We start from the raw sequence: 24,380 nt of genomic DNA, 5'->3' as shown, positions 1-24,380 counted from the left end.
CAGATTCTGACATCCATTTTTGTTTCTTCCTCACAGAAATGGAAAGAACATTTTAACTTTTACGACACAACAGTTATACAAAGTTACAGATTCAATTATTTAAAAAAAGAAAAATAATAATAATAACATTACTGCATCGTATTAAATTATAATAGCCCCACATTCACCAGACACTTACACATTATTGTGAACTCATTATTAATGAATGAGATGATATGGCCACTCTGCACAATGAGTACCTCAACTTTTTGTACTTTTACTTAGGTGCGATTGGAAGTATTGTCATCATGTGGTAACGCTACTTTCTAGAGTCCAAAGACATGGATTTTGAGTATATTGGACGTTTTATAGATTCTTTATTTGAGTAAAAGTAGCAAAACCACCATCACTTTTACCACATACTGTAGTAAAAAAAAGAAAGAAATGTCCTGCAGTAATTAGAGGACACATTCAGGTTCCAGTTTCCATTATTATAAAAAGAGATAACTGTATCATACTGATCAAACTTGAGCATGTCTTACTGTATGATTAGATTACACTACATAGTGCACACTTTTTCACAGGATTTTGCAACATAAAATAACTGCAAATCCATAAATGCAGAGAAACATGTTAGATTTCTTGTCCTTTTATACCATCTCCTCAGTAATGTAGTGTATTTAAAATGCATAAGTGCAGTGTGTTGTGCTGAGCTGCAGGGCTGGGGTTGCCGCTGAGCTCTGCGAGATGACTGATAGGTTATCACTGAGGCCACAGACCCCCAAACATCCACCTGCTGCTGGCAACACCACCCTCACACTCCCTGACGGTTAGACAGCAAGGAGCACCCTGTCCTCTTTAGGTGTTAGGACATGATACCAGTTGCAATAAATCATTTGGTTTTATCTGCAGGCACATGAAGGACTGCTAGGTCAAATTAACTCGTTTACAGATAGCTATCTTCATTGGTTTTAAGGAAGATGTTATAAAAGAAAGCATATAGATGTACTTTCCCTCACTGTTTCAAAATAAACGAGTCATGTTCGGGTCAGATGAACTCTCGGTCGTGTTTCATAATCTGTGGGCACACACTGAGAGTGTTTTCATATTCAGCAAATGTGTACACGCTTCACTGCAGACCTCAAGAAGAAATAAGACTTGCATTCATGCACGGCCCTGCGAACACCTGGGCCCGACACCCACTGATCACACACACACACACACACACACACACACACACACACACACACCACACACACACACACACACACACACACACACACACACACACACACACACACACACACACACACACACACCAAATCATCATCCAAATATCTTGAGGATCAGCATTTGTACGAGTTCATTACCAAACGTCTAACTTGTGATCATTTCTAGTGCAGCATAGTTTTATGAGCAGTCCACTAACCAACATAAGTGTTGTCATGCATATTTCCCATGATTCCCTCAGGACTGTGGTGATGGGAATGTAATGTATTGATGTCATGTGATGTAACAGGGTGAAACGAGGGGTGTTCTATTTGGTTGTACTTACCAAATTTGCCCAAAGTTCACTACAGGTGAATATTGTACTGATACATCATCATGAAACTTCCCCAGTTCATATCTTTCACTAAGATAATTACTTTTTCTATTGCTAGTTTTCTAAAGTGTCCTATTTAATTTCTAAACAAGGCTTTATCTGATCTAAATAAGTGTTTAAGTGTAAATACTTATTTGATTTTTCCATTTTATTAATTACATTACATTACATGACATGTTACTTGTTAGACGCTTTTATCCAAAATACTGTGGACAATCCGCACAGGAGCAATTTGGGGTGAAGTGTCTTGCCCAGGGACACAACGACATGCTGACTGCAGTGGGACTCGAACTTGCTGTCCTCTGATTTGAAGATCAGCACACTAACCCACTGCGCCACACACCTTAATAATTATTAATAATTCATTGTATTTATTTTAGCATATTACATATATTAGACATGTAATATATTGAATCTGTGGACAATACTCACAAGAGAAAACTACGTAAAAATTAGATAAGAGAAAAGTATTTGTTCTAAGGTTTGAATATTGTTATTGTATAATTTAGGAGAAATCTGCAGAAGCTCATAGACACATTTGTATTTTGTTTGTCTTCTTTCAACTAGTTTCTTTTTTTATAGATAACTTTTGGGGGATTATACGTTTTCTAGTGTTATAAGTGCATATAATTCAGATTCAAATGTCTTATAAATCAAGTAATTCATAATAATATGAAAAGAAATATGTAAAATGTGTATTAATAAAATAAAATAAAACCTATTTTCCAACATTTTAGATTTAAATATGCACATGCTAACTTCTTGTTTAGCATTTTAGACGTTTACTTTTCACTAATCTTATGGAAGAAAAATGCCCAAACTTGCAAAATTGACCAGTGAATGAATACATTTGAAGTTTCTCCTTTGAGTGTCTTGCTAGAGAAACATTCAAACTATAGTGAGCCCAAGAAAAAAAATGGTAAAACCTTCACAAGAGACACAATACATTGTAAAAGAAAATACATGAAATGAACTGCCTCTATCTGCTGTTTATCTGCTGCTGTGACCGCCAGCTCTGCTCTGGGGAAATGGCAACAAATGACGGGGAAAGATTAGGAACCACAGGCCGCCAAGTTCACTCACAAGGCCGTCCGTTAGCGCTCCTCTGCTGCTGAAGGGTCTGACTGCTCTCCCTTCAGCCTGTTTGTGTAAACTACTATAACATGGATGCTTTTATCAAGAGCTTTTATTATCTTTGATACTTTGGGAGACTATTAAATAGATCATAACGAACCTTGGATATAATCATGATGTGATTGAGAGTCATATCCAACAACAGTCTTTCTGAAAGGGGAAACAGATGCATGTCTGAATAACAGAACACAGGTCAACACACTACTATGTTATAATATAGATTTGAATGCAACTACCTCAGTTTACTGTACAGCATGCTTCTTTTGAAACATGTGGTGCATGTGCGCCCCCTGAAGGGAAGGAGACAACACTGCAGCTCCACTTTCTCACCAACTGACACAGGATGTCCAACTCCACACACTGCAGTTTGGAGATAACACACTCTTTTATGTGTGCGTATGTTGTCATGTTCATTGATGGCTCATATTATGATAGCATACTGAGCTGAATATGATTACATTTTAGACACAGTGGGTTACATCAAGAATGTGCACAATAACATTACTTCTTGAAGATGCTCTAAATGTCATACTTTAGGTGAAGGTCCTTGATTTGCTTCAACAACGACAACCGTGTCACGTAATACAAAAAGAATATGTGTTGAATTAATCTGGTAAAAGCTTTATTTATACAGGCTATGGGCAAAATACATTTAAAGTGGATTCCCTCAGTAAAAATATTTGATCGATCCTTTAATGTTGATCAGAAATATTTGGGATACTTTTTATGAAGAATTAATGATTTTATGATTGCTGTACTTAATATACAAGTAATTTATTCAGTGATGTCTTTATCATTATATTGGTATATATTTTGAATGGGTTGGTATTCAGTGGGCGGGCATTACATTTTTTTAAACTATGTTGAATATAAATTGTGTTAAATCTTCTAAAAGATTCACAACATCACATCTGTTCCTGATTAGAATAAAATAAATGTTCCTGTCAGGCCGAAGCAGGAGAATTATCTTTGGAGCCCCCTAGGCATGTAAAACATAGAAACAGAAAATGTAAACATAACATTTTTGGTATGTATGTAGATATAAATATCCTTCTCTGCACCAAAAGAGGAGATTATTTGGGTTTATGACGGTGTCATTTTGTTGCATTAGAGTTTTATTTCCTTCTACAAATTTGAATTGCTGAATAAGTCTGAGATGTGAGATTTGTAGTCTTTAGGAAATGCAAAGAATTGTCCATCCCAGTTGTTGCTTAAAGTCTGAGGTGATGTCTTTGAATGTGTTGTTTTTCTCAGTCTGAAACTAAAATAAAGGCATTTTAATATCAAACTGAACGGAAAAGAATCTGCAGGTTATTACTTAATCAATTATCAAAATAGGGATTATCTTTCTGTCTATCAACTAACGGTTTACTAATTCACCTACATAACAAAAATAAAAGACACAAGAAAAACATAAATATATTTATTTTTAAAAGCATGCCTAACACTCCAGTACAGCCAACAAAAGGAGCTGAGCATTACACAGTGAAGAGCAAGTATAACGTATATTCTGTCTGTCAGTTTGTAAGTAATAAAAGTTTGGTCCTTGGAAAACGCACAAAGGAGAAATAACATAAAATAAGCAGTCTCATCAAACCAGCTGAATCTGTTTCACTTAGCTTATCATTTAAAGCACTTCCAGTCTGGACGTTAACACCCTTTAACAACTGAAAATCTTGGCCGTGTGTTAAAAATAATAAAAGTTACAGGACAAAGCGAGGTGAGAGGTCACAAAGCTACATTTTATAGAGACTCCCGCAAACTGCTTTCAGCCAATCCACATTCTGTCAGTGCACAAGCAGACTGGGCTTTTTGTAAACATCAACTATTTAGTTTTTTACTTTTTGTTGGCGTAGCAATACACAGGGGGGTGCCACGATGAAGCACATTCACCGTTTCTTAGTGACGACTATACCGACCAGCACTCCCATCAGCAGCGCCACTCCAGCCAGCAGCCATCTTCTCATCCTCTCCTGAGATCGCCTCACTTCTGCAGCGCCGTCCTGCCCAAAAATCTCAGCAAAGCAGTCCTGGAAAACAGAAATGATTCAGACAAACAGATTCGTACCTATTCATATCAAGGATTACTTCACAGAAAATCTACAGTTTGGGGTTAAAATATTACTTTTGCACCTATGAACAACATGTATGTAATTGCAACTTTAAAATTGATGATCTAAAAATTGCAATAAATGAGACATGTCATTTTGCATATGTGCATGTTTGTATTTAGTGCTTTTTTGTATATAGTGTTACTTAAAATGTGTGTGTGTGTGTGTATTTAGAGTATTTGTTTGTTTTTCTAATAGACATGTATTTGTTGTATTTTAATGTGTTGTCACTAATATATTAATGAGGAAAGAAATACATTCATAATTCGCTAAACATTGAAAGTTGTTGGAGTTTAATATACCTTTTTTTGTTTGCAGATGACAACAAGAGAGATGATAACAAATGTTTGTTGATATTTTTAAATACTGGTTAATAAAAGTACCTTTCAGATGTTTTAATAAATAATATAATGAAGCATGAGTGCACAAATGGCACAAAAGTGCTCCATGCTGCAGGAGTGGTTGGAGAAGTGTTTAGATAATTGATATTGTTCTGGCCACTCCTTGGAATAATTGCTGTGACTCAAAGCTGACTGGATATAGAGACTCTAGGCAGAGAGTTTCCGATACCAAAATCTGATTATTTTTCTTGTGTTATTGCTTTTAAATCACTAGACACAGTGAGGGATGCACTGATTAAACTTGGGAATAAAATAAAAATAATAGAATTCAGTAAACGGATTTCTTGGACAATATATCTTCAAACAAAAGTAGTTTTCTTGATATGCCTACAAAGGCGATCTGCTAATACCGAGTATTGATTTGCTGTTTTTATTCCCACACTTTGACCTCACTGTGTGCCACTCATTATCTGTTTTGGATAGACTCAGTCACAGTGCCATTAATAAACCTGCATGTTGACTCCCTTCCTCCCTGCTGACTCACCCATCCTCCCTGGCTCTGGATCCACGGACTGATGTTCTCGTCCAGGTACATGGTCATCCAGTCTGCGATGCGGGACACCAGCTCGCTCATACCCTTCTCCACACACTCCACACACAGCACGCCGCCAAATGCAAACAGGCCCACCACACGTCCCCAGTTGACTCCGTCCCTGAACACCTCGTCCATCACGCTCTTAAAGCTGTGGTAGGCTGTGTCCGGAGTGATGTCGAGCTGCGAGGAGAGGTCACTAAACGCTTGCGTGAAGCGCAGTTCAAACTCATTGGCCGAGTCCCTCAGAGCCTCCTTAACCAGCTCCATATCACCCGGTGGGGGTGACGCCGTCCCAGGCTGGCCGCCCCCGTTGACCGCCGAGCCGTTGCTGGCGGCCGAGCTCGCCTTTTCTCCCTCAGTCCTCCTGCCAGCATCCTCTGTCCTCAGCAGAGAGCATGGGTAGTTCCTCAGAGACAGCTTGTAGCTCACAAAGAACTCCACCAGCTCTCTGTTCCTGTGCGACATGATTTCCACAGAGTGATCGTCCAACACACAGACAGGCTAATCAAACCCCATGGTTTCTCCTGCCATTCCTCTCAGTCTGTGCGCCGTCACATCAGGGCGTCTTCTCCTTTTGGTGCAGCCTGGAAGCATACAGAGAGGAGAGTGAAGTCCATGCAGTGGTGCAAAGTAACTAAGTACTTTAATTCAAGTAATGCACTCAAGTACAATTTGGAGGTACTTGTACTTTACTTGAGTATTGAACGTTTTTTTTGGTTACTTTGTACTTCTACCCCACTACAATTCAGAGGCAAATATTGTAGTTGTATTCCACTACATTTTTAAAACCTTTGCAGGATAAATTATATAAAACATAATCAGCACTTAAATAAGACTTTAGTTACACCTGGACTCAATTCACAAACCACCCAGGAATAAATACAACTGTAAACATTAGCTGCACCTTAGCCAGCTTTGATAAACACATTAATGCATCAATAAATATAATCAAAACATGCACTTTTACAAAATACTTTTGTACTTTGACTAGAGTAACATTTTGAATGCAGGACTTTCACTTTTAACAGAGTATTTTAGACTCTGGTACTTCTACTTTTACTTAAGTACAAACTTCCACCTATAGGTACATTCAGCAACGTTTTCAAGTGTTTTAGCACCGGTTGGTTTCCATTCATTACTGTACGACATGAATATGTAACTGGAGACTCATAAAACATTCAAGACTTGTGTAATTCATCACAGAAAACATCAGGTATGACATTCAGTCACATTGTCAAGTCTGAGTAATACTTGCAGATGAATATAAAGTATCTGCTCGGCATTAGCACACAAGAAAGTGAACATGTTGACTGCACGGATAAGCAATCTGCTGATAGCTTTCACTTTTGTTATTATATGAATTCAAACTAATGGGTGTCTGGAATGGCAGAAAATATGTATGAAACATCGAATACTGTCGCTAACAAAAATAATCAAAACAAAGCACCCTCACAAGCTCAACATTAGGAAATACAACAGTATTAAACCATTACGATGAACATGAAGACATATATGTGCCAAGCCACCTTGACAGCTTTAGTTACACGTCACGTAGATATAACTAGTTTTAGCTTAACGTGCTAACTAGCTGTTTATATTTAGTAAACGCATCTAAAACCGACCACAAACTACATTCACGGGACGGATATGAGGTAATCATCATTTCACAGTTATACTTACAACTGCTAAAAAGGTTGTTTTCCCTTTCAGAGTGCAGCTATGGACTTACTAAAAGCTGTAGTTGTGAATAGAAACACACTATGGACATATTTGCAGCTGCAGACTATGGCCTGGACTATGATGCACGCTGGCGGTTGGCCAATTCGGCTACTGTACAGCCAGAAGTCCCGCCTCCTCCGGCCGCTGGACCAATCAGCGTCTGAGAAAGACCGGAAATGAAGGGGCCCGGAAAAGCATTTACGTTTTTTTCCTGGAGAAAATGTTCGTCATTTCCTTTTCCAGAACGAGCAGTGGTGTAAAGTAACTTACTACATTTACTCATGTACTTTAATTAACTAAAATGTTGATAGACTTGTACTTTACCTGAGTATTTCAATGTTTTGCTGCTTTGTACTAGGTGAATACCAGTGTAGACTACTCAACATTTATTTTGTTACTTTGAAGATTTTGATTAATGATGTGAAATATAATCAAAAACAATCACTTAAATAAGATTTTAGTTACACCTGGAGTACATCCACAAGCTACCCTGCAATGAGTACTTTTACTTCTGGTACTTTAAGTATATTTTGATGCTAATACTTTTACTTGAGTAATATTCTGAATGCAGGACTTTGACTTGTAATTTAGTATTCCTACACTCTGGTACTTCTACTTTACTTAAGTACACAATCTGAGTACTTCTTCCACCTCTGAGAAGACATGGATAGACCCCAAACCTGATTCATCGTTATCATACCAAAACATGTCAATTATAATTAAAGTCATGACAAAGAAAAAAGCTGGGGAGATATTTTCATTAAAACCGTATGTCCTTAGTTCTTGTCGTAAAAAATGTGTTCTTGTTCATTTATGATTAATGCTGTAAAATTAAAAGTTCAGTAATGTATGACCTCTAGTTGACAACATGCACTTAACCTACATTTACTTACAACAAATTGTCTTTTTTTTTTACAATCCTTTTTATATCACTTTCTTTACATTTAAGTACACACTAAACATAATCCAAATAATATATATTTTTTCCAATTGAGAATAGACATAACTACATTAAACCTTCATACATACCTATTTAGCTGCCCTATTACACATGTAAAGCTCTATTATGTTCTATACATAAGAACATTTCTATTTCCATAAGACCTGAATCAAAACTTGTAACAGACTTTAAATGTTTTTATTTAACAAACATATTTATTAAAACATGTACATGAGCATTTAGCATATCCTACACGTTCTAAATGTGAAATAACATGATACAGTTTTCTGTCCCAACAAAGAAAATATGTAAGAGGGGAAGTTTGAATAATCATTTAACCAATCTTGGGACAGTTAAGGTGAATAACATAGGAGGTAACTATCAAAAGAATAATGGCTAAAATATATACAATGTCAATTACATATGCCATATATGTATGCACTATATGTCATTCCCCCCCACCCAAAATCAAAATGTTTCCTTTTAGTCACTCATGCCATTTGACCAAATATTTGTGATTAGTAACCATCTTTAGAACTGTTCTTTTTGTTTGCCTTGAATACTGTTTACAAGGCACACTTCTAAGCAGCGACACTAACACAAAGTCATCATAGCATTTGCTTTCTCATCTGGCAAAGAGCTTTCCTTTTCACTAGAGGGGTCGTCAGTGTTCAAAGGTTCAGCCTCTTCTGTCAGGTTTGCTGGATCCTCAGATGGTACATTCTCATCTTGGTTAGAGTCAACATCTCCATTCTCATCTTGGTTAGAGTCAACATCTCCATTCTCATCTTGGTTAGAGTCAACATCTCCATTCTCATCTTGGTTAGAGTCAACATCTCCATTCTCATCTTGGTTAGAGTCAACATTTCCATTCTCATCTTGGTTAGTGTCAACATCTCCATTCTCATCTTGGTTAGTGTCAACATCTCCATTCTCTTCTTGGTTAGTGTCAACATTTCCATTCTCATCTTGGTTAGTGTCAACATCTCCATTCTCTTCTTGGTTAGTGTCAACATCTCCATTCTCTTCTTGGTTAGTGTCAACATCTCCATTCTCTTCTTGGTTAGTGTCAACATTTCCATTCTCATCTTGGTTAGTGTCAACATTTCCATTCTCAGTAGGTTTATCTACTGTTTCTGTTTCACTGTCTGAGTCAATGGAAATAGTCTCTGTGCATGTACTGAGTTTTAAGGTACATTTTAGGGTCTCACTCTGCTTGTTTTGGTCTGTGCTTGGAGTACCAGACTTGAGGCCTCCAGATCTCCCCGTGAAGGTGCCAGTAATCGTGCTTTCCACAAACTCCAAGTCATGCTTAACTTTCTTTACAGCGTGCATGTCAAAGCCGAGCAGGACAGACAGCTTCTTGGACTCGCAGTGTCTTTCGCACATCCTTCGCTTGTTTGCGAAGTGACTAGCAATGTCAGATTTCCAGAGCCACAGACTTGCAGACAGCGTCTCCTCTTCCCAAGTAGAGAGGTATGGTCGCCGGTTGAAGTAGGCTGTCAGAAAATCTTTCCGGGCCTCGTAAGTCTTGTGCTCGTAGCTTCCAGGATCCAGAGCGAGGCCGTCAAGTACGGACTGATTTCCAACAGTTGTGGAGGAAATATTTGACTCCTTGCTCAGTTTCATCTTCTTGGGGTCGGTTGAGGCCTGAGTTGGTGGCTGCCTCTTGAGGAAGCCAGCCCCGGAGGAGTTGAGCGTCAAGGCGGACTTGAAGCCTTGGCTTGCCTGGTTCCTACCAACAGCTCTGCACTGCACAAGATGCAGCGTGATTGTGGAAGCCACCATGTTACTGGTGTACACACCCAGGCAATGAATGCACTTGTATGTCATCTTTTTTTCAACAGGATGCATTGTTTGGAGCACTTGGTGTCGCTCCCTCAGATGCATGGCCAAAGCCTCGGAGATGGGACCTTTGAGGATGGTGAAACAGAGCGGACACAAAGTCTTCCCGACCTCAGTCTTCTTGCTCAGTCCGGCAAAGTTTCGAACAAGTTGTTCACTTTTCTTTTCAATCATTCTCGGATGAGTTAGCTTGGCCAGCCTTGAAACTTTCTGAGCAGACTGATCTTGACTCGATTCCTTCATGTTGAACGTGAGCACAACAAGCTGTACGTTTATGGACTTATCTTGTTTAATGGTGAGATCAAAAGTTAGAGGTGATGCACCTGGGGGTCCAACAAAGTCATCAGAATGAGCCTGGGCGACGTGTTCAATGATCTTCTCAACATTGTGGAAAGCAGCGTGGCACTGCGGACAGGTGAGCCCGTGGATTAGCATGTGGTTAAGCAGTGTGTCACTGGGCAGATAGCGGTTGCAAACCATACACTTGCTGGTGAAGTTGTGGATTTTCATGATGTACTTGGCCAGTGCCCATACTTTCTTTGCCTTGTGTGCATTCTCAAAATGAGCACTGTAGAGGTTTTCAGGAAAAAGCTCATTGCAAACTGTACATATCTTCCACTTCTGTGTCTGCGATGTGTTTGAACCAGCATTATTTCCAGCCACAGTGCTATTCCCAGGAAGTGTGATACGCATCCTACCGGATGCGATGGAGTACTGACTTTTAACAACAGGGGCTATTGGCTTTAAATAGCCAATCACTGATTGTGCTATTGGTTCAATTCTAAGTGTTTGGCCCCTAATGATCACAGGGGACTTCTGAGAAGCAGCTGGCAAGGATTGAGGCCTGGAGACAATAACATTAGCATGTCCAATCATAGTTGTTACTTGAGCACCAATGCGCTCATGGTACTCTACAACATGCTGCACTAAAGCTTCATAACTACGAGTGGTAAACGGGCAGCGTTTACAGAGGATGTTGTTGCCATTGACAGAATTAGCACCTTTTTTGACAGATGAATCAGAAACCATACCAAGATATGGTGACACAATATGCTGAAAATGTTCCCTGTAGATGTGCCGTCTCACTACATTGTAAAGAGTGTCCCGGAACGTGCACTTTTTGCAAAAGTACATTGCTTTCTCCACACCATCTCCCTGTCTCACCCTATCAATTTGCACTTTGTTGTTCTTTCCCAGCACAGCTCCCTGTGGGTTCCCATAATTTTGCTGTGCTGCTTTGGGTATGTGGAATATTTTAACATGAGTCTCCAATGTCTTTTTGCTTGCAGTGAATGAGCAGTAAGGACAGTTGAGCTGAATTTTACCGTCAAAGATCTTTCTGTGTACATTGCGGAAGTGATTTTTGTAGCCCGAGTAGTACTTGGAGGAAAACGGGCACTCCGTGCAGCAGAATGGCTTCGATCTGTATTCCTATAAAACATCAGGGGAAAAAACAATGGTATTAAGACAAAAATAGTTATTTGTGCATAAGAATGTGAAAAGGCCTTGGACACAGAAATCACTTTTACCTGTGTTTTAGAATATGATGGATCCCATGAGCAGATATTAAGGCAAAGACTGGCCTGTACATATTGCTCATCAGGGCAAAACTCTTTAAACTCCTGTGGAAAGATTTAAAAGATTTTGGATTGTTATCGTACACAATAAGGATTAGTTCATATTAAATCAGGCACATTTGACTGCATATAATATTTTCTAATTATCAGCCAGACCGGTAGGTTTAGATACACACCTACACACATTTATAACTATGTTTAAACAAGAATGGAAAAGATAAATAAGCTTTAACTTTAATGCAAATAAAATAGACTCACCTCTGCTGCCTCCTTACAGTACTCTAGTCCAATGTCGCCAAGAGCTCTTTTCACATGTTTCCTAGCTTTCCTGAGCCTTGCAAGGTTATTCACTGGAAGTTGATACATCTCTCCTGAAATCAAATTAACAGCTCATTAGTTTTAGGCAAATTTTATTTTATTCAAGGGAGGAAGAAGTACTAGTATATTTTAGTTAAGTAAAAGTAGAATTAATACAGTGCAAAAAAATGTACTGCTACAATTAAAACGCCCTGCAGTAAAAATCTTACTTAAGTAAAAGTACAAATGTATAAAAGTATTGGCAAGGTGGAGCTACTTTTAATGCTGGATATTTAAACCTAACATTATATAATCATAGTTTATTTTTTTGTTTATTATATTTAGTTTTAGCTAGTAATCTGAATCTGGAAAGTAACTAGTAACTATATTTGTCAAAAGTGGAGTAGATTACATTAGATTCAACTTTATTGTCATTTCAGAGTACAAAGAAATGCAGTTTGCATCCAACCAGAAAGTGCAAAGAGTGGTAAAGTGCATGAGTTTCCAATGAATTCACATAACAGAACAATGCTGTAGTAATGTAAATAATGTATAAATAAATAAATATATTTGTATCGGATGCAGATTTAGAAGCATATACATATACGGTGCAGGGTTTATGCATTTGTACATTCCTATGTAATACATAGTAAATACAGATGTTATACATAGTATAAAGACATCGTTAATGAGTCACAAGGAGTGAAATGTCCCTGATTTGATGCGTTATTTATTATGTAATCAGAGTTACACCACATGTTGTTAGCTTTCTGTGCTAGCGCTAGTTGGTTAGCCAACATTAGCTCTATTGCCCGCGTATGTCCGTAGGGTTACTTAGCTAAGCTAGCGTTATTTATTTATTCATTTAAACTGTCAATTCAATCACATATTTACTCACCTTAGGATACGACTGTAGGCTAGCTATCGCCGGTTGCCTCAATACATAAAGGGCCAACAAAGAAGTTGATCGGCTGATCGGGACGGGCAGGTATAGGGTGATGTTCACTCTCCTCTGAGCCGGTGCTGATGCTCCACAGCTAGCTCACTAAGCTAGTCTGTTAGCTGTATCAGCTGCAGTTAGCCAACTTAGCTTGAGGAGGGAAGGGCAGGACAGAGGGGTGCACATCAAATGAAAACAATATACACGAATAACTGTCAGGACCACCCAGTTCTCTGACTAAGTCAAGTTAGTCTTGTGTTTGATCTGGTGGTCAGGCTAGCCTGCTAGCTAACGCTATCCATTACAAACAAGCCAACTCTCAGTCGAAAATGGCGACGATAAAAAGACGGAAGTCGTAGCAGGGAGCTGGGCAGGCGCTGGTTGGATGGGTAAAAGTTGGTCTATTGTGGTTGTTTTGGTAAAATGTTTTATTTTCAGCATTGGTGTAAAGTAACTCCGTAGATTTACTCAAGTAGGCCTACTGTACTTTAGTTCAATTTCGAGGCACTTTTTCCCATTTCTTGCTACTTTGTACTTCTACCCCAATACAAATGAAAGGTAGGCCTAGGCCTATTTAGTGTACTTTTACTTGCATTGTTGCATTGTTACTGCATTTGTTTTATGATTTTAGTTACTTTTCAGATTAGGAATAAGGGTGCGAAATGTAAACAACAATTAAATAAGACTTTAGTTACACCTGGAGTAAATTCACAAGCTACCCTGCAGCATACAAAGTCATTAGAATTAGCTGCACATTAACGAGCTTTGATAATACTTTAATGCATCAATAACAATATTCAGAAAATATTTTTTATATAGGCCAATCTGCAAAATGAGCACTTATACCTTTGGTACTTAAGTATATTTTGATGCCAATACTTTTGTACTTTCTTGTGAAAACATTCTGATTGCAGGACTTTTACTTGTAACAGAGTTTTTCTACACTGGTATTTCTACTTTTACTTAAATACTTAAGATCTGAGTACTTTTTCCACCTCAGATTTTCAGTCATACAAAGCAAACATGTAATATTGCTCATGAATTCATGAGAACACTATAGACACACAATCATTGAGTTTAACTCTTGCTGCGACCATAACCATGTTCAGTGATTCCAACCCCGACCCCAGACAATGTAGATAAGAACTCTGCCCGTACTAGTCTGTAATTGGGAAAAATAAACTTTACAAAATGATCCTCCATTTCCAACAGAGCAGTTGTGTCTGAAACCAGAAATATGTTGTCATTCCAGTGGTTCCATAACTTCCAGTACAACGGTGCGAGGCCCTGTCATCACCAGCCTGGAGACTGTCCTGTAGTCCAGGTAGAGAACACACTGTCCATTCACCTGGCACAAAAACTGCCGCACCTAAAGAAGTTAATGTGAAGTACACAGGTCTTAAGAGTCAAATATGTGATGTTTTTCAAATTCCTTTGAGGGTATTGTACCATTTTCTGTGCCATGTGTGAAACATATATCTAACCTTAACTCCAGCAGCGGCTGCAGGGCTTCCAGGGTCAACAGCCTGCACATAACAGGGAGCCATGCCTCTGACAACAAAGCCCCAGGCCAGGTCATCTCCTATCACCTGTGATGAAGGTGAGTGACATTACTTTGTGCAGTAATTAAATGGATTATATTGTATCAATGTTAAGAAACAACATTATTATTCCACATGGAAGAATAATCTCTAAAAAATGCATTACGTCTTGTTCCTATAGGCAACTTTGAAGTGATTTGATTCTCCACTTAATTTAGGCGTATTGTTGTTAAGTTGATACAGGAATAATGCTGTATAATAATTACACACCAGAGATGTCTCCAATGTTAGCTCTTAAAAATCAAAAAAGTTATTACAAACTCACCGTCAACACTTTCTTCATGAAAGGCGCACCAGGTGCCAATAACTCTTCACATGTATAACTTCTTCTAAGTACTGGAAAAAGTTTTACAAACAAATCAAGAACATTCACCATTTCCAGTTTTGGACCTCAATAGAACATTTCATTTATTTGACACATGAATATTAATTACACACTTGCCTGATTTAGGATTACATATTACTGAAGTTGAATTGAGCTGGACAAAGGGTGGAAATCCAGCAGAGTGAAGCTGAGAGGAATTCAAGCTGCCTCGACGCCCACTGGTAACCTGTTTCAGATATTTACCTGACCCCACCGTAGTTAATTAGTAGTGACTTTTATATTCGATAATTAGTATTCAAAGTTTATCAAATAGGCAAAAAATAGTGCAAAAATGGAAAGAGATCAGTTTTTACCTGACTGGAAATCACTACTGCCCTCTTGAGGATGACTTTTGTGCAAAACAAATGGACTTTCAAGATGGTTGTCCTCTTGTGTCAATATCACCACATCTTCACTTTCACTCAACAGTTCAGATAGGTGGCGTCTGCGTCGAAAATTGATGCAGAACTGATACAGCAGTCCACTGTCAAAGAAATCATACTTCTTTGCCACTAGTGGTGGGAAAGGGACATAGAGAAAGACACAAAACAACACGTTTTAAAATGTATGGGATTTAAAAATAAAACTCCATGAGGGTTTTTTCTTCAGATTTTAAAAAGTGCCAGCCCTCCCCACTGCCAGCAGCAGCTCACAGTCCTGTTGCTATACATCAAAGGGTAAGTAAAGACTCCCCTCACCGTGCTGAATGATGCCATGCTCCTGCAATATGCGGCACAGATCCAGGGCCTGACGCCGGCTTTCTGCCTCCATGTTCTGAAGGAGCCAGTCGATCAACTGGCAGCCAGGAAAGGAGCGCTGATAGGCAACGCCATGCTCCACTCTCAACTGCAGAATGGAGTCCTTGTCCCCTATGAGACTTGAGAAAGAGACACAAAAACCATAAGTAGATTCGTCATGAAAATGCTAGATATAGCATTTCAAAGTGACCAATTTGGGATCCCAACTAGTACACTCTTAGGTCAAAGAAAAGTATCCCAGCACCAAAACGAACTGTAGCTCTTACTGTTCAAAAAGTTGTTGTCCTCGCATGAAGATTTTCACCTCCGTATTGAAGGGAAAGGTGCCGTCATCCTTCCGGAAACGGTACAGTAGTTTGGCATCCTTCAATACTGACCTTTTATCACAAACTATGAAAATAAAACATACAGTTTCAAATCACATTACATGTCACTTTACTGATGTTTTTATCCAAAGCAATTTAAGTAAACTTTAATACCATAAACATGCCTACGAGAGTAAATGTGGGTTAAGTATCTTGCTCAAGGAAAGCTCAACATGTCAGCTGCAGGGGCTGGGGATCAAACAATTGACCATCTAAATTGGTTAGCTCCCCTGAGCCACATCTGCTCCATTGGATACGTTTTGAAATAAGTCTGTCTTTTCATAAAACTTCAATAGAAAAACATTAATTCAGAGAAGGTCTTCATATATCCCCTTTCAATCTGCTTAATTATTACCGTGGTGAATGATGTCATGATCCATGAGGTGCTGCATGAGGCAGACGGCTGTCGCTCGATCCGGAGCTTCCTTATGGCTCACCAGCCAGTCTATAAGTTCCTGTGCCACAAAGCAGTTTGGATACGTGCGCAGGTGGTAGCGTCGGTCCTTGATCAGTTTTCCATCGTGTAGCCTCAACCTTGAAATGAATCAGCCATATGTTTGACCTATCACTTTGAATCCCCCATAAACCTGACCAAAGACATGTCATACATCCACTCCAGCACCACCTCTTTCTCTCTTCATACCTGAGTTGTTCTCCAGCAATCATGACCTCTCCTTTATGTTGTCGGGCCATGGCTTTTCTCCTAAGGCTGCTTGCTCTCTCCATGTTTGTTTAATGTGGACTGGAAGGTAAATGAAGCTAACTTTCCAGTATGGCCCCTGTTGTGTTTACAAAATAGAGTTAGAATCACACAGAACCCCAATTGCCATGTGGGAAAGATGTTGTGTATACAGAAAGAAAGGAAGACAAGGACATGGTACATTTCTGTCAGACATGCCACAGACAGAATGCAGAAACCTGTCAAACCTTTTGTTTTTATCGTTTCTTAAGGCTGAACTGTAACTGGTTTTCTTCTTGGCTGTTTTTGACGGTGCATAGCGCATCTTTGAGTCGTTTTTTCAACTTTGAGAGAAACAAGTGAGTGACTGTTGATATCCACATGATAGTCCTTTTCTAATTGCCTTCGTGCTGCTTATGCACTGACGACAGCCAGTTAATGGATGCTGTGATGTTGCAACCCGAAATGGAACAAAACTCTGGATTATCTAGGGTGCTTTATGGATGTTAAAGCTTCTTAGAAGACTTGCTGTTACGTGTCAGCCTTCTAGCATTGGATGAACTTGAAGTAGGTCACATTTTAAATATGGATGGACTGATCCAACTTTTTTTAAGCCTGCATACTGATACTTGGGCTTTGACTACCAAACTGATACCGGTGTTAGATTAATAAACTGTATGCCTTACTGTGTGGAAGTGACTGGGATCATTGTTTCATGTTTAAAATAAAATCAGGCCTGGCTTAAACATTGCTTTTCTAACTTTGCAAACCTAAAGGTAACACATAAATACAAAGTGTATTACTGAATTGTTCAATTAAATATGAAAACAATATTTTATGCACCAACAACTTGATGAAAATGAATATCTTCCAAATGAACAGGAAGTTCTGAAAAAAATGGTCAGGATTGGTAAATTCAGTATATAACATAGTTGAATAGATAGGCCCCATTTAACACAACAGGGGATAGTATTTTTGACGTCATCAGCAGCAAGTCAGCCATTTTTGGAGTATACCAGCCAAAGCAACCTCTTAACTTAACACTTAGGGCCAGCAAAGCAAGCCTTATTTTTCACTTTAAAATGTTTTATACATGTTCAGTAGGCACTGCTGTGTCCTGTCATTAACAGCCAATCCCACAACAAACTAACAAAACAAAAAAGGACCATGCGGTTACATTTTATTATTTCTAACATGGAAAGTTAACCACTGATACGTAGCAAGAGATGCCAAATGGCTTTGTTGGCAGCTTTCTGCTGACTGTTAAGTCAAAATGACAAAATCCAACTAATTGAGTCTGTATCGACCTGATCCGTATTGGTGCATCCACTTCAAGAGTTTTCCATATTGCGACAGAAACATTTGCAAGTTACAGCGGTTGTCTTCTATGTAATGTGGTTTCTGAATTTGTTTTGTAATCAAGGACATCACAGGTTATGTAAAGTGGGTCTTTGGGATGTGAAAGCAGCATCCATGCTTTTAGCCTCTCAACACACAAATGCTGCCTACTTTACTAAAATTGGCAGATCTAAACCCGTACTACATATAGCCCCTACCTTAACCGCCTATAAAGAAGCTACATAATTAGTATAGTTTGTAGGTGGGTCGGCACAATTAATATCCAAATAATATCCATTTTCACTTAATGGTCTCACTCCAAATAAAGTGAAACCCTATTTACAAGAGCCGTTGATGCTTTATGGGTCAAATGTATATTGTTAGTGTTTTACAGCATGTGTTTTTGTAGTGAATTATCCGAGTGCACTTAGGCTGTTAGCATCTTATCATTAGCATAACTTATACTACATACTTCCCCCCTGCCATGCTGACATAAATCCTACTCTGTGTCCCTGAGCCATCCCCACTCAGTCACACTGTCTCCTCTTTTCCTTTATTCCCAGCAACTAAACCTGACTGGAACAATGCCTCTGCGTCCTCGGACAGCACTTTCTATTGGTTTTGGCTCGAGTCCTCTATCTTGTCAGTGAAGCTTTTCGCTATCTTTGGAGGAAGCGGTGCCTGAGAGGGTCACCTCAGGGCAGGAACGTCGATTAACCCTTTGATTTCCTGTGCGGCTGTGTCACTTCTGGACACCGCTAGGTTCCCTGAATCAGACAGTACATCCTGGAACATGCCAGGTTTTTTTTTTATTGTGTAAGAGATGTTGCTGAGCTGGGACTGCAGATGAATACGAGCCTTTCAGCCAACTCCGGTTCAAAAATACATTAAGAAAGAATAGATTTGTCAGATGCTTTGCCTTTTCCTGTCTGTCAGGGGCTTAGGGTAGAGAACATCTCTGTATTCACATATTAAATACATGCACAATGCTACATGAGATTAACCAATAATTCTTAGCATTTTATCTGTCAAAACAGCAGTAATACAGCCTGAAAACATCCAGAAAACAAATACAATTAAGAAAAGAAAGAATGATATGAAAAGACCCGAACACGGATAAGTGGGAGAAGATGGATGGATGGATGGATGGATGAAAAGAGCTAAACAGCCTTCTGACAAAGTTTTCTAACATGTTTTTATCCGACAACACAAATATTCCTCTTACAACACAAGCCTCAGTTTACTGGCTCAGAAACACACTCGTTCCCTCTTATGCAAGTCTGTGATGGTGCACACTTCATATCTAAGGGTAGATATTAAGATTGGGACTCCTGCAGTGTAGACTAGAGGCCACAAGGTGTCAGTGTTCTCCTGTGTACTAACCACAGAGCATGGCCACAACAACAGTGTGAAATAAAGTGTCCTGCATTCTCCTTTTTGTTGTAGTTTAAGTGAAATCAGGCGTGTGTACATGACCACAAATCCAGATATAAATATAAACCAACTTAAGGTTGAAAGAAAAAAATGATATCAAGCAAGTTTAATATTTAGGCAAAAGTGACTACCTATGTTTATTGGATTTGCTTAATGAAGATAAAACACTGCCTAGACTAGACTCAGTGTGTAGGTATTTGACTATGCCTAGATTCATCTCAAGATTCATAGGCTTTTTTGTCATATGCACAATAGAAACTATTGTACTATCTATACTAGATAGATCATGTTTTTATAAGTGTTATGCTATGACGTTTGTATTTTGTTTTTGTCGTTGCTTTTGTTTGCTTTGTACAGCCCTTTGAGGCATTTCTTGTGATTTGGGGCTATAATACATTTTTCATTTGATTTGATTTAGATACAGAATACTTTTGGCAATGGAAATATAAATCACAGGCTCCTCCAACAATGCAACATCAAATATACTTCACTTAAAACAAATACAAATAGTGCAAGTAGAAATAGAAATCAAAGAAGAGAAGTGAGGAGAAGAAGTGCAAGTATAGTACAAATTCCTGTGAGATAAATAGGCCTAAATATAAAATAGAGGACAAGTAGAATATACAAAAACATATTGTATAAGATAGTGTGTAGCTGTGCAGACATTTATAGGTTTTGGTCAAGTGATCATCACGAAAAGCTCGTGGGGACAGACTCGTAGCAGCTTTTATGCAAATTGCCTCCTCAGCGTCTTTTCATTGGAGAGCAGCGTGGAGGTGTAGCCTGGAAGGCGTGACATCACAGCAATGCAGCTTTATGAAGAAAGTGCGCTTCTCCTGAGCAGGCAGAGGTGCGTCCAGCTCGCTGGCATCAGTGTGGAGTCTCAGTGTGTAGCGAGTGAAAGCAAAAAAGGCTGCGCGGTGCAGAATTTCCACTTCAGAGTTTTGGACGCTTTTTACGCACGCATGTCTTTTCCCTTTGTGAGCTGAAATCAAAGTTTGGAATTACTGCCATTTTTCGAAAGTAAGCGCGTTTTTGCTGACTGCGTGAAATAGCGTCGGACACTCAGAGCTCTTTGAAGAGACCAGCTTTGTCAGTTAACATGTCCGCTGAGGCGCATTCACATTTGGGACTTCAGAAAAACAACATGGATTTCGTCGGCGACTTCGACTTTGCGAAGTTCGGCGTTAAGAAAGAATCGATGCAAGGGATGGACCGCTCCTTTATCGGGCCATGCAGCCAGCTCCAGAGACCGGACTCGGTCTCCTCCACCCCCGGCAGCACACCTTGCAACTCGGTACCCTCGTCACCGAACCTCAACCCCAGCGAGCCGAGAAATAACCCCGGGGGCGACCAGTTCTGGTTACCCAACAACGGGGGTTACCCTCAGCAAATGTACCCCCAATCTTTCGGTCTGACACCCGAGGACGCAATGGAGGCCCTGATCGGAGCCACGGCACAGCAGGGACACCCATCTGTGCCCCACGGCCACCACCAGCCACCTTTCCAAGCTGAGTACGATGGGTACGGCCACATCAACGAGCCGGTCCAGCAGTACCCGGGACTCCCGGGTCACCCCGACATGCAAGGCATCCCCGGCAGTCACTGCGAAGACCCATATATGAAAGATGACATGGGGTGCGATTCCCCTGATTCGATGGATGACGAGTCGGACCTCGGTGCGCACATCCCGCACAGCCGCTACGACCGGCGGTCCAACGCGGACAGCAACTTCTCCGACGACCAGCTGGTGTCCATGTCCGTCAGGGAGCTGAACCGGCTCCTCAGGGGCCTGGGCAAGGACGAGGTGATGCGTCTGAAGCAGAAGCGCCGGACCCTGAAAAACAGAGGTTACGCACAGTCCTGCCGCTACAAGCGCGTCCAGCAGAAACACGTTTTGGAGCACGAAAAGACCAGCCTGGTGGGACAGGTCGAGCAACTGAAACACGAACTGAACAGGCTGATGCGGGAGAGGGATGCATACAAAAGTAAATGCGAGAAACTGTCCGGTGCGAACTGTTACCACGAAACCGGGTCCACCAGTGACAACCCCTCCTCACCCGAGTATTTAATGTGAGTTTGTCCATCCCGCAGAACTGACCCATCTCCATGGCATTGGAGGCATTATGTTGACAGATCGCCCTGCTCTTTAACAAACAGGCCCATGGATTCTTCAAATTGTAATTAATGTTGGACTTAAGGATATCTCTCTAATAATTGTAATAGAAACAACTAGACAACAAGTTATACATGGAAAATCACAATGAAGCATGCATGCAGGACATGTATGAGATGTTTTTATTTTATACAGGCGTATCTGTATTTTGTCTCACAGGAGATACTTGAAATCAGAGAATATTCCCTTTTTATTAATATACTACTTAATCCTTTAGTTACTCTTCAATACTTTGGTGATTTTCTTTGTTGCTTTGCTTAGTTTTTGTAGCTTCAATTATATTTTGTGTTTATGCTTCATTAAAATAGAAAAAACATACAGAAGTTAATTACGCTAGGATAATGACTATTCTTTTTTATGAAGCTGATTCTGCTGGACAGATATGTTCCTCATTTGCTTTTCTTTTTAAGATAATATATGATTATGCAAATTGTTTTCACCCACTATGTTTTTAATTTGTTATGGATCAATAAACCTATCGTGACTTTTTAAAAATTGTGTCTCATCTGCTGATAGATTTACTATCCTATATAAAAACATCCACACAGTGAAATATTTAACTGACGTGCACACGCTTTCAAATGTTACATACACCACACCAGTCACCTGTATTAGTATCATAGTGTGTTATCCATATATATCCACATTTTAATACTTATATACTGATTAATAAATGCTAAAAGCCCTAAAAGAAGTGCACACTATATAACGTTATCTTTTAAAACTCTTTAACACAATATATAATTTATATAAATAAAAGTGAACTCACTAATTTGAGTGCAGTGACTGCTAAGACAAGGTGCACAAAAACATTAGCTCAACTTTATACTCAAATCATTTTCTCAAACAACATTTTCTCTCTGTACACACATTCACAGTGTGAGTTTGAAGAGGTCACGTTACTTCATCGACGTGTCATAAGTATTAATATTATTACAAATAGACGGCCAGAGGAACTGGGACTCCCTCAGTGTTGTGTATTTGTTAGTTTGGTGGAGAATGAAAGGCCGAGTGGATTTACTTCATTATCGTGTCACAAGTATTAATATTATTATAATAGGACGGCCAGAGGAAGGAGTGCCAGTGTTGTGTATTTATTGGTTTGGCCGAGAATAAAAAGGCAGAGTGGCTTTCTCTTCTCCTTCTCGACCTTTGCCCTTCATGGAGAGCTGCTTCCTGTGGGACCCCTGCATGTGAGAGCAGCCTGGCAGGGGCTGTGGGGCACAGATAAAATGGAGTGGAAATCAGGCTTCCCCTCCGCTCTCTTCCTCAGACAAACACCTCTGCATTCATTAACGGAGGAAGAGAGAAACAACGACCACGTCGGCACAAACTGCTGCTCGTCTTGCCGTTTTTTTTTTTTTTACTTCATAGGCTCTTTTTTTTCTGTCCTGCTACATTTTTAAATCCTCTTGCACATTTCCCTGACAACAGATCGTTTTCAGTTCAGGACTACAATAATATTTGGATAACCGTAATAGCTCCAAGGCCATTGTGATAATAATGTGTGATAAGTGGTCACATTGTAAATGGAGTTTACAGCCTCTGTGCTGAAAAATCTCCCAGTTTCTTGCTGTCAGAGGAGACTTTCTCTCTGTTCCCACCCTTAGTGAGAGTTTGGCAGGTGGCTCTGTTAACGGCCCTACCCTTTAGCCTGGAAACCAGGTTCTCTTTTCATGTGTGACCCCCTGACAGGTTTGACCTCAAAGCAGCTCTAAAATCAAACCACAGGTGCAAAAACACTTTCCTCCCTGAGAACAGGCCGAATCCCTGAAGGTCGGCGCACTGCACCGGGAGTGCGTGACGTAAATGAGTGCGTTTGTGAACATCAAGGATGTAGCAGAAAATAAACCAGATGGTTATGGCAATGAATAATGCTCCTCTATATTTTAATGTTATTGGGACAGGCTCATTAATCAGTGGCTCTTATATATGGCACAAGACTTTGTTTACAGGCACAGTTCAATTTTCTTCTCGTTTAAAAGTGTACTCGTAAAATATCCTCATTAACAGTAAACCCACTCAGATGACTGCTATGCAGAAAACTCTTCCCAGTTATTATTGAAGAATTTTGTTATTCAATTAGTTCACATGTTTTGTTGATTTTTGTTGTTGTTTTCAATAAATACAATTGAACATGTCTTTATGTAATTTGTAAATGACACAATCAGGCAAATTATTAAAACCTTCCAAAACGTCTACATCATTTGAGATTGAAGAAGGCTTCCTGAAGTAGATTTAAATAAATAGAAACTATATCGTATGTGGACATAGGGATATGAGACTAAATACTGGTTTATAATTTGGATGTTTTAAGGTGACACAAATGTTGTCCTTTCTTGGTTTCAAACACTGATATTTTAGTAAAGTGATGGAATTTTTGGAGTGATGTAGCTGGCACATTGTTTGTCTCTAACCACTTAGCCATTACATCCACATTACTGATCATTATTTATCAAAAATCTCATGGTGTAATTATTCTAAAAGGCCAAATAGTCAACCCAATACTGATATCCAGGTATTTGATTTAAACACACCAAGATATTAGCTTTTTTCCATATAAACCAGCTCGAACCTGATGTGT

General features: G+C 39.5%; 4 protein-coding genes across 5 annotated transcripts; 1 reads left to right on the top strand and 3 right to left on the bottom strand.

The window, feature by feature from the left end:
• Positions 1-4,123: 4,123 nt before the first annotated feature.
• On the bottom strand, positions 4,124-7,589 carry LOC117475611 (bcl-2-like protein 1). Of its 2 annotated transcripts, none has more exons than XM_034121915.1 (3): positions 7,444-7,589; positions 5,713-6,347; positions 4,124-4,746 (listed from the first exon to the last, which is right to left on the bottom strand). In XM_034121915.1, the coding sequence occupies exons 2-3, from the start codon at positions 6,226-6,228 to the stop codon at positions 4,606-4,608; spliced, it is 657 nt and encodes a 218-aa protein (XP_033977806.1). In that variant the 5' UTR covers positions 6,229-6,347; positions 7,444-7,589; the 3' UTR covers positions 4,124-4,605. The 2 variants fall into 2 exon arrangements, with proteins under 2 accessions (XP_033977806.1, XP_033977807.1); XM_034121916.1 differs by having other exon boundaries at positions 7,493-7,574.
• Positions 7,590-8,583: 994 nt separating this feature from the next.
• adnpa (activity-dependent neuroprotector homeobox a) lies at positions 8,584-13,851 on the bottom strand. Its single transcript, XM_034121624.1, has 4 exons — positions 13,040-13,851; positions 12,103-12,215; positions 11,797-11,889; positions 8,584-11,698 (listed from the first exon to the last, which is right to left on the bottom strand). Exons 2-4 carry the CDS (start codon positions 12,208-12,210, stop codon positions 9,017-9,019), a joined length of 2,883 nt encoding a protein of 960 aa, XP_033977515.1. The 5' UTR covers positions 12,211-12,215; positions 13,040-13,851; the 3' UTR covers positions 8,584-9,016.
• Positions 13,852-14,002: 151 nt separating this feature from the next.
• On the bottom strand, positions 14,003-16,895 carry si:dkeyp-97e7.9 (DEP domain-containing mTOR-interacting protein). The gene is made up of 9 exons (XM_034121631.1): positions 16,813-16,895; positions 16,525-16,703; positions 16,071-16,194; positions 15,745-15,923; positions 15,361-15,558; positions 15,125-15,250; positions 14,948-15,018; positions 14,566-14,670; positions 14,003-14,450 (listed from the first exon to the last, which is right to left on the bottom strand). The coding sequence occupies exons 1-9, from the start codon at positions 16,893-16,895 to the stop codon at positions 14,325-14,327; spliced, it is 1,191 nt and encodes a 396-aa protein (XP_033977522.1). The 3' UTR covers positions 14,003-14,324.
• On the top strand, positions 14,627-22,291 carry mafbb (v-maf avian musculoaponeurotic fibrosarcoma oncogene homolog Bb). Its single transcript, XM_034121632.1, has 2 exons — positions 14,627-14,677; positions 20,750-22,291. The coding sequence occupies exons 1-2, from the start codon at positions 14,627-14,629 to the stop codon at positions 21,695-21,697; spliced, it is 999 nt and encodes a 332-aa protein (XP_033977523.1). The 3' UTR covers positions 21,698-22,291.
• The last annotated feature ends 2,089 nt before the right edge of the window (positions 22,292-24,380 follow it).

Source organism: Trematomus bernacchii, unplaced genomic scaffold (genome assembly GCF_902827165.1).
Source record: "Trematomus bernacchii unplaced genomic scaffold, fTreBer1.1, whole genome shotgun sequence".
NCBI classification, from domain to species: Eukaryota; Metazoa; Chordata; class Actinopteri; order Perciformes; family Nototheniidae; genus Trematomus; species Trematomus bernacchii.
Note: the sequence above shows the minus strand (reverse complement) of the source record. Positions and strands in the feature narration are given on the sequence as shown.

Bases quoted from the DNA above. Each gene is read 5' to 3' on its own strand.
- adnpa (XM_034121624.1), bottom strand. From the start codon at position 12,210: ATGTATCAACTTCCAGTGAATAACCTTGCAAGGCTCAGGAAAGCTAGG. The intron at 11,890-12,102 runs GTGAGTCTATTT...ATCTTTCCACAG, and splicing joins ACTGTAAGGAGGCAGCAGAG to GAGTTTAAAGAGTTTTGCCC. The intron at 11,699-11,796 runs GTAAAAGTGATT...GATGTTTTATAG, and splicing joins CATCATATTCTAAAACACAG to GAATACAGATCGAAGCCATT.
- LOC117475611 (XM_034121915.1), bottom strand. From the start codon at position 6,228: ATGTCGCACAGGAACAGAGAGCTGGTGGAGTTCTTTGTGAGCTACAAG. The intron at 4,747-5,712 runs GTGAGTCAGCAG...TCTGTTTTCCAG, and splicing joins TCCAGAGCCAGGGAGGATGG to GACTGCTTTGCTGAGATTTT.
- si:dkeyp-97e7.9 (XM_034121631.1), bottom strand. From the start codon at position 16,895: ATGGAGAGAGCAAGCAGCCTTAGGAGAAAAGCCATGGCCCGACAACAT. The intron at 15,559-15,744 runs GTGAGGGGAGTC...TCCCACCACTAG, and splicing joins GCATGGCATCATTCAGCACG to TGGCAAAGAAGTATGATTTC. The intron at 15,019-15,124 runs GCAAGTGTGTAA...AACTTTTTCCAG, and splicing joins AATATGTAATCCTAAATCAG to TACTTAGAAGAAGTTATACA.
- mafbb (XM_034121632.1), top strand. From the start codon at position 14,627: ATGCCTCTGACAACAAAGCCCCAGGCCAGGTCATCTCCTATCACCTGT. The intron at 14,678-20,749 runs GAAGGTGAGTGA...CATTCACATTTG, and splicing joins CATCTCCTATCACCTGTGAT to GGACTTCAGAAAAACAACAT.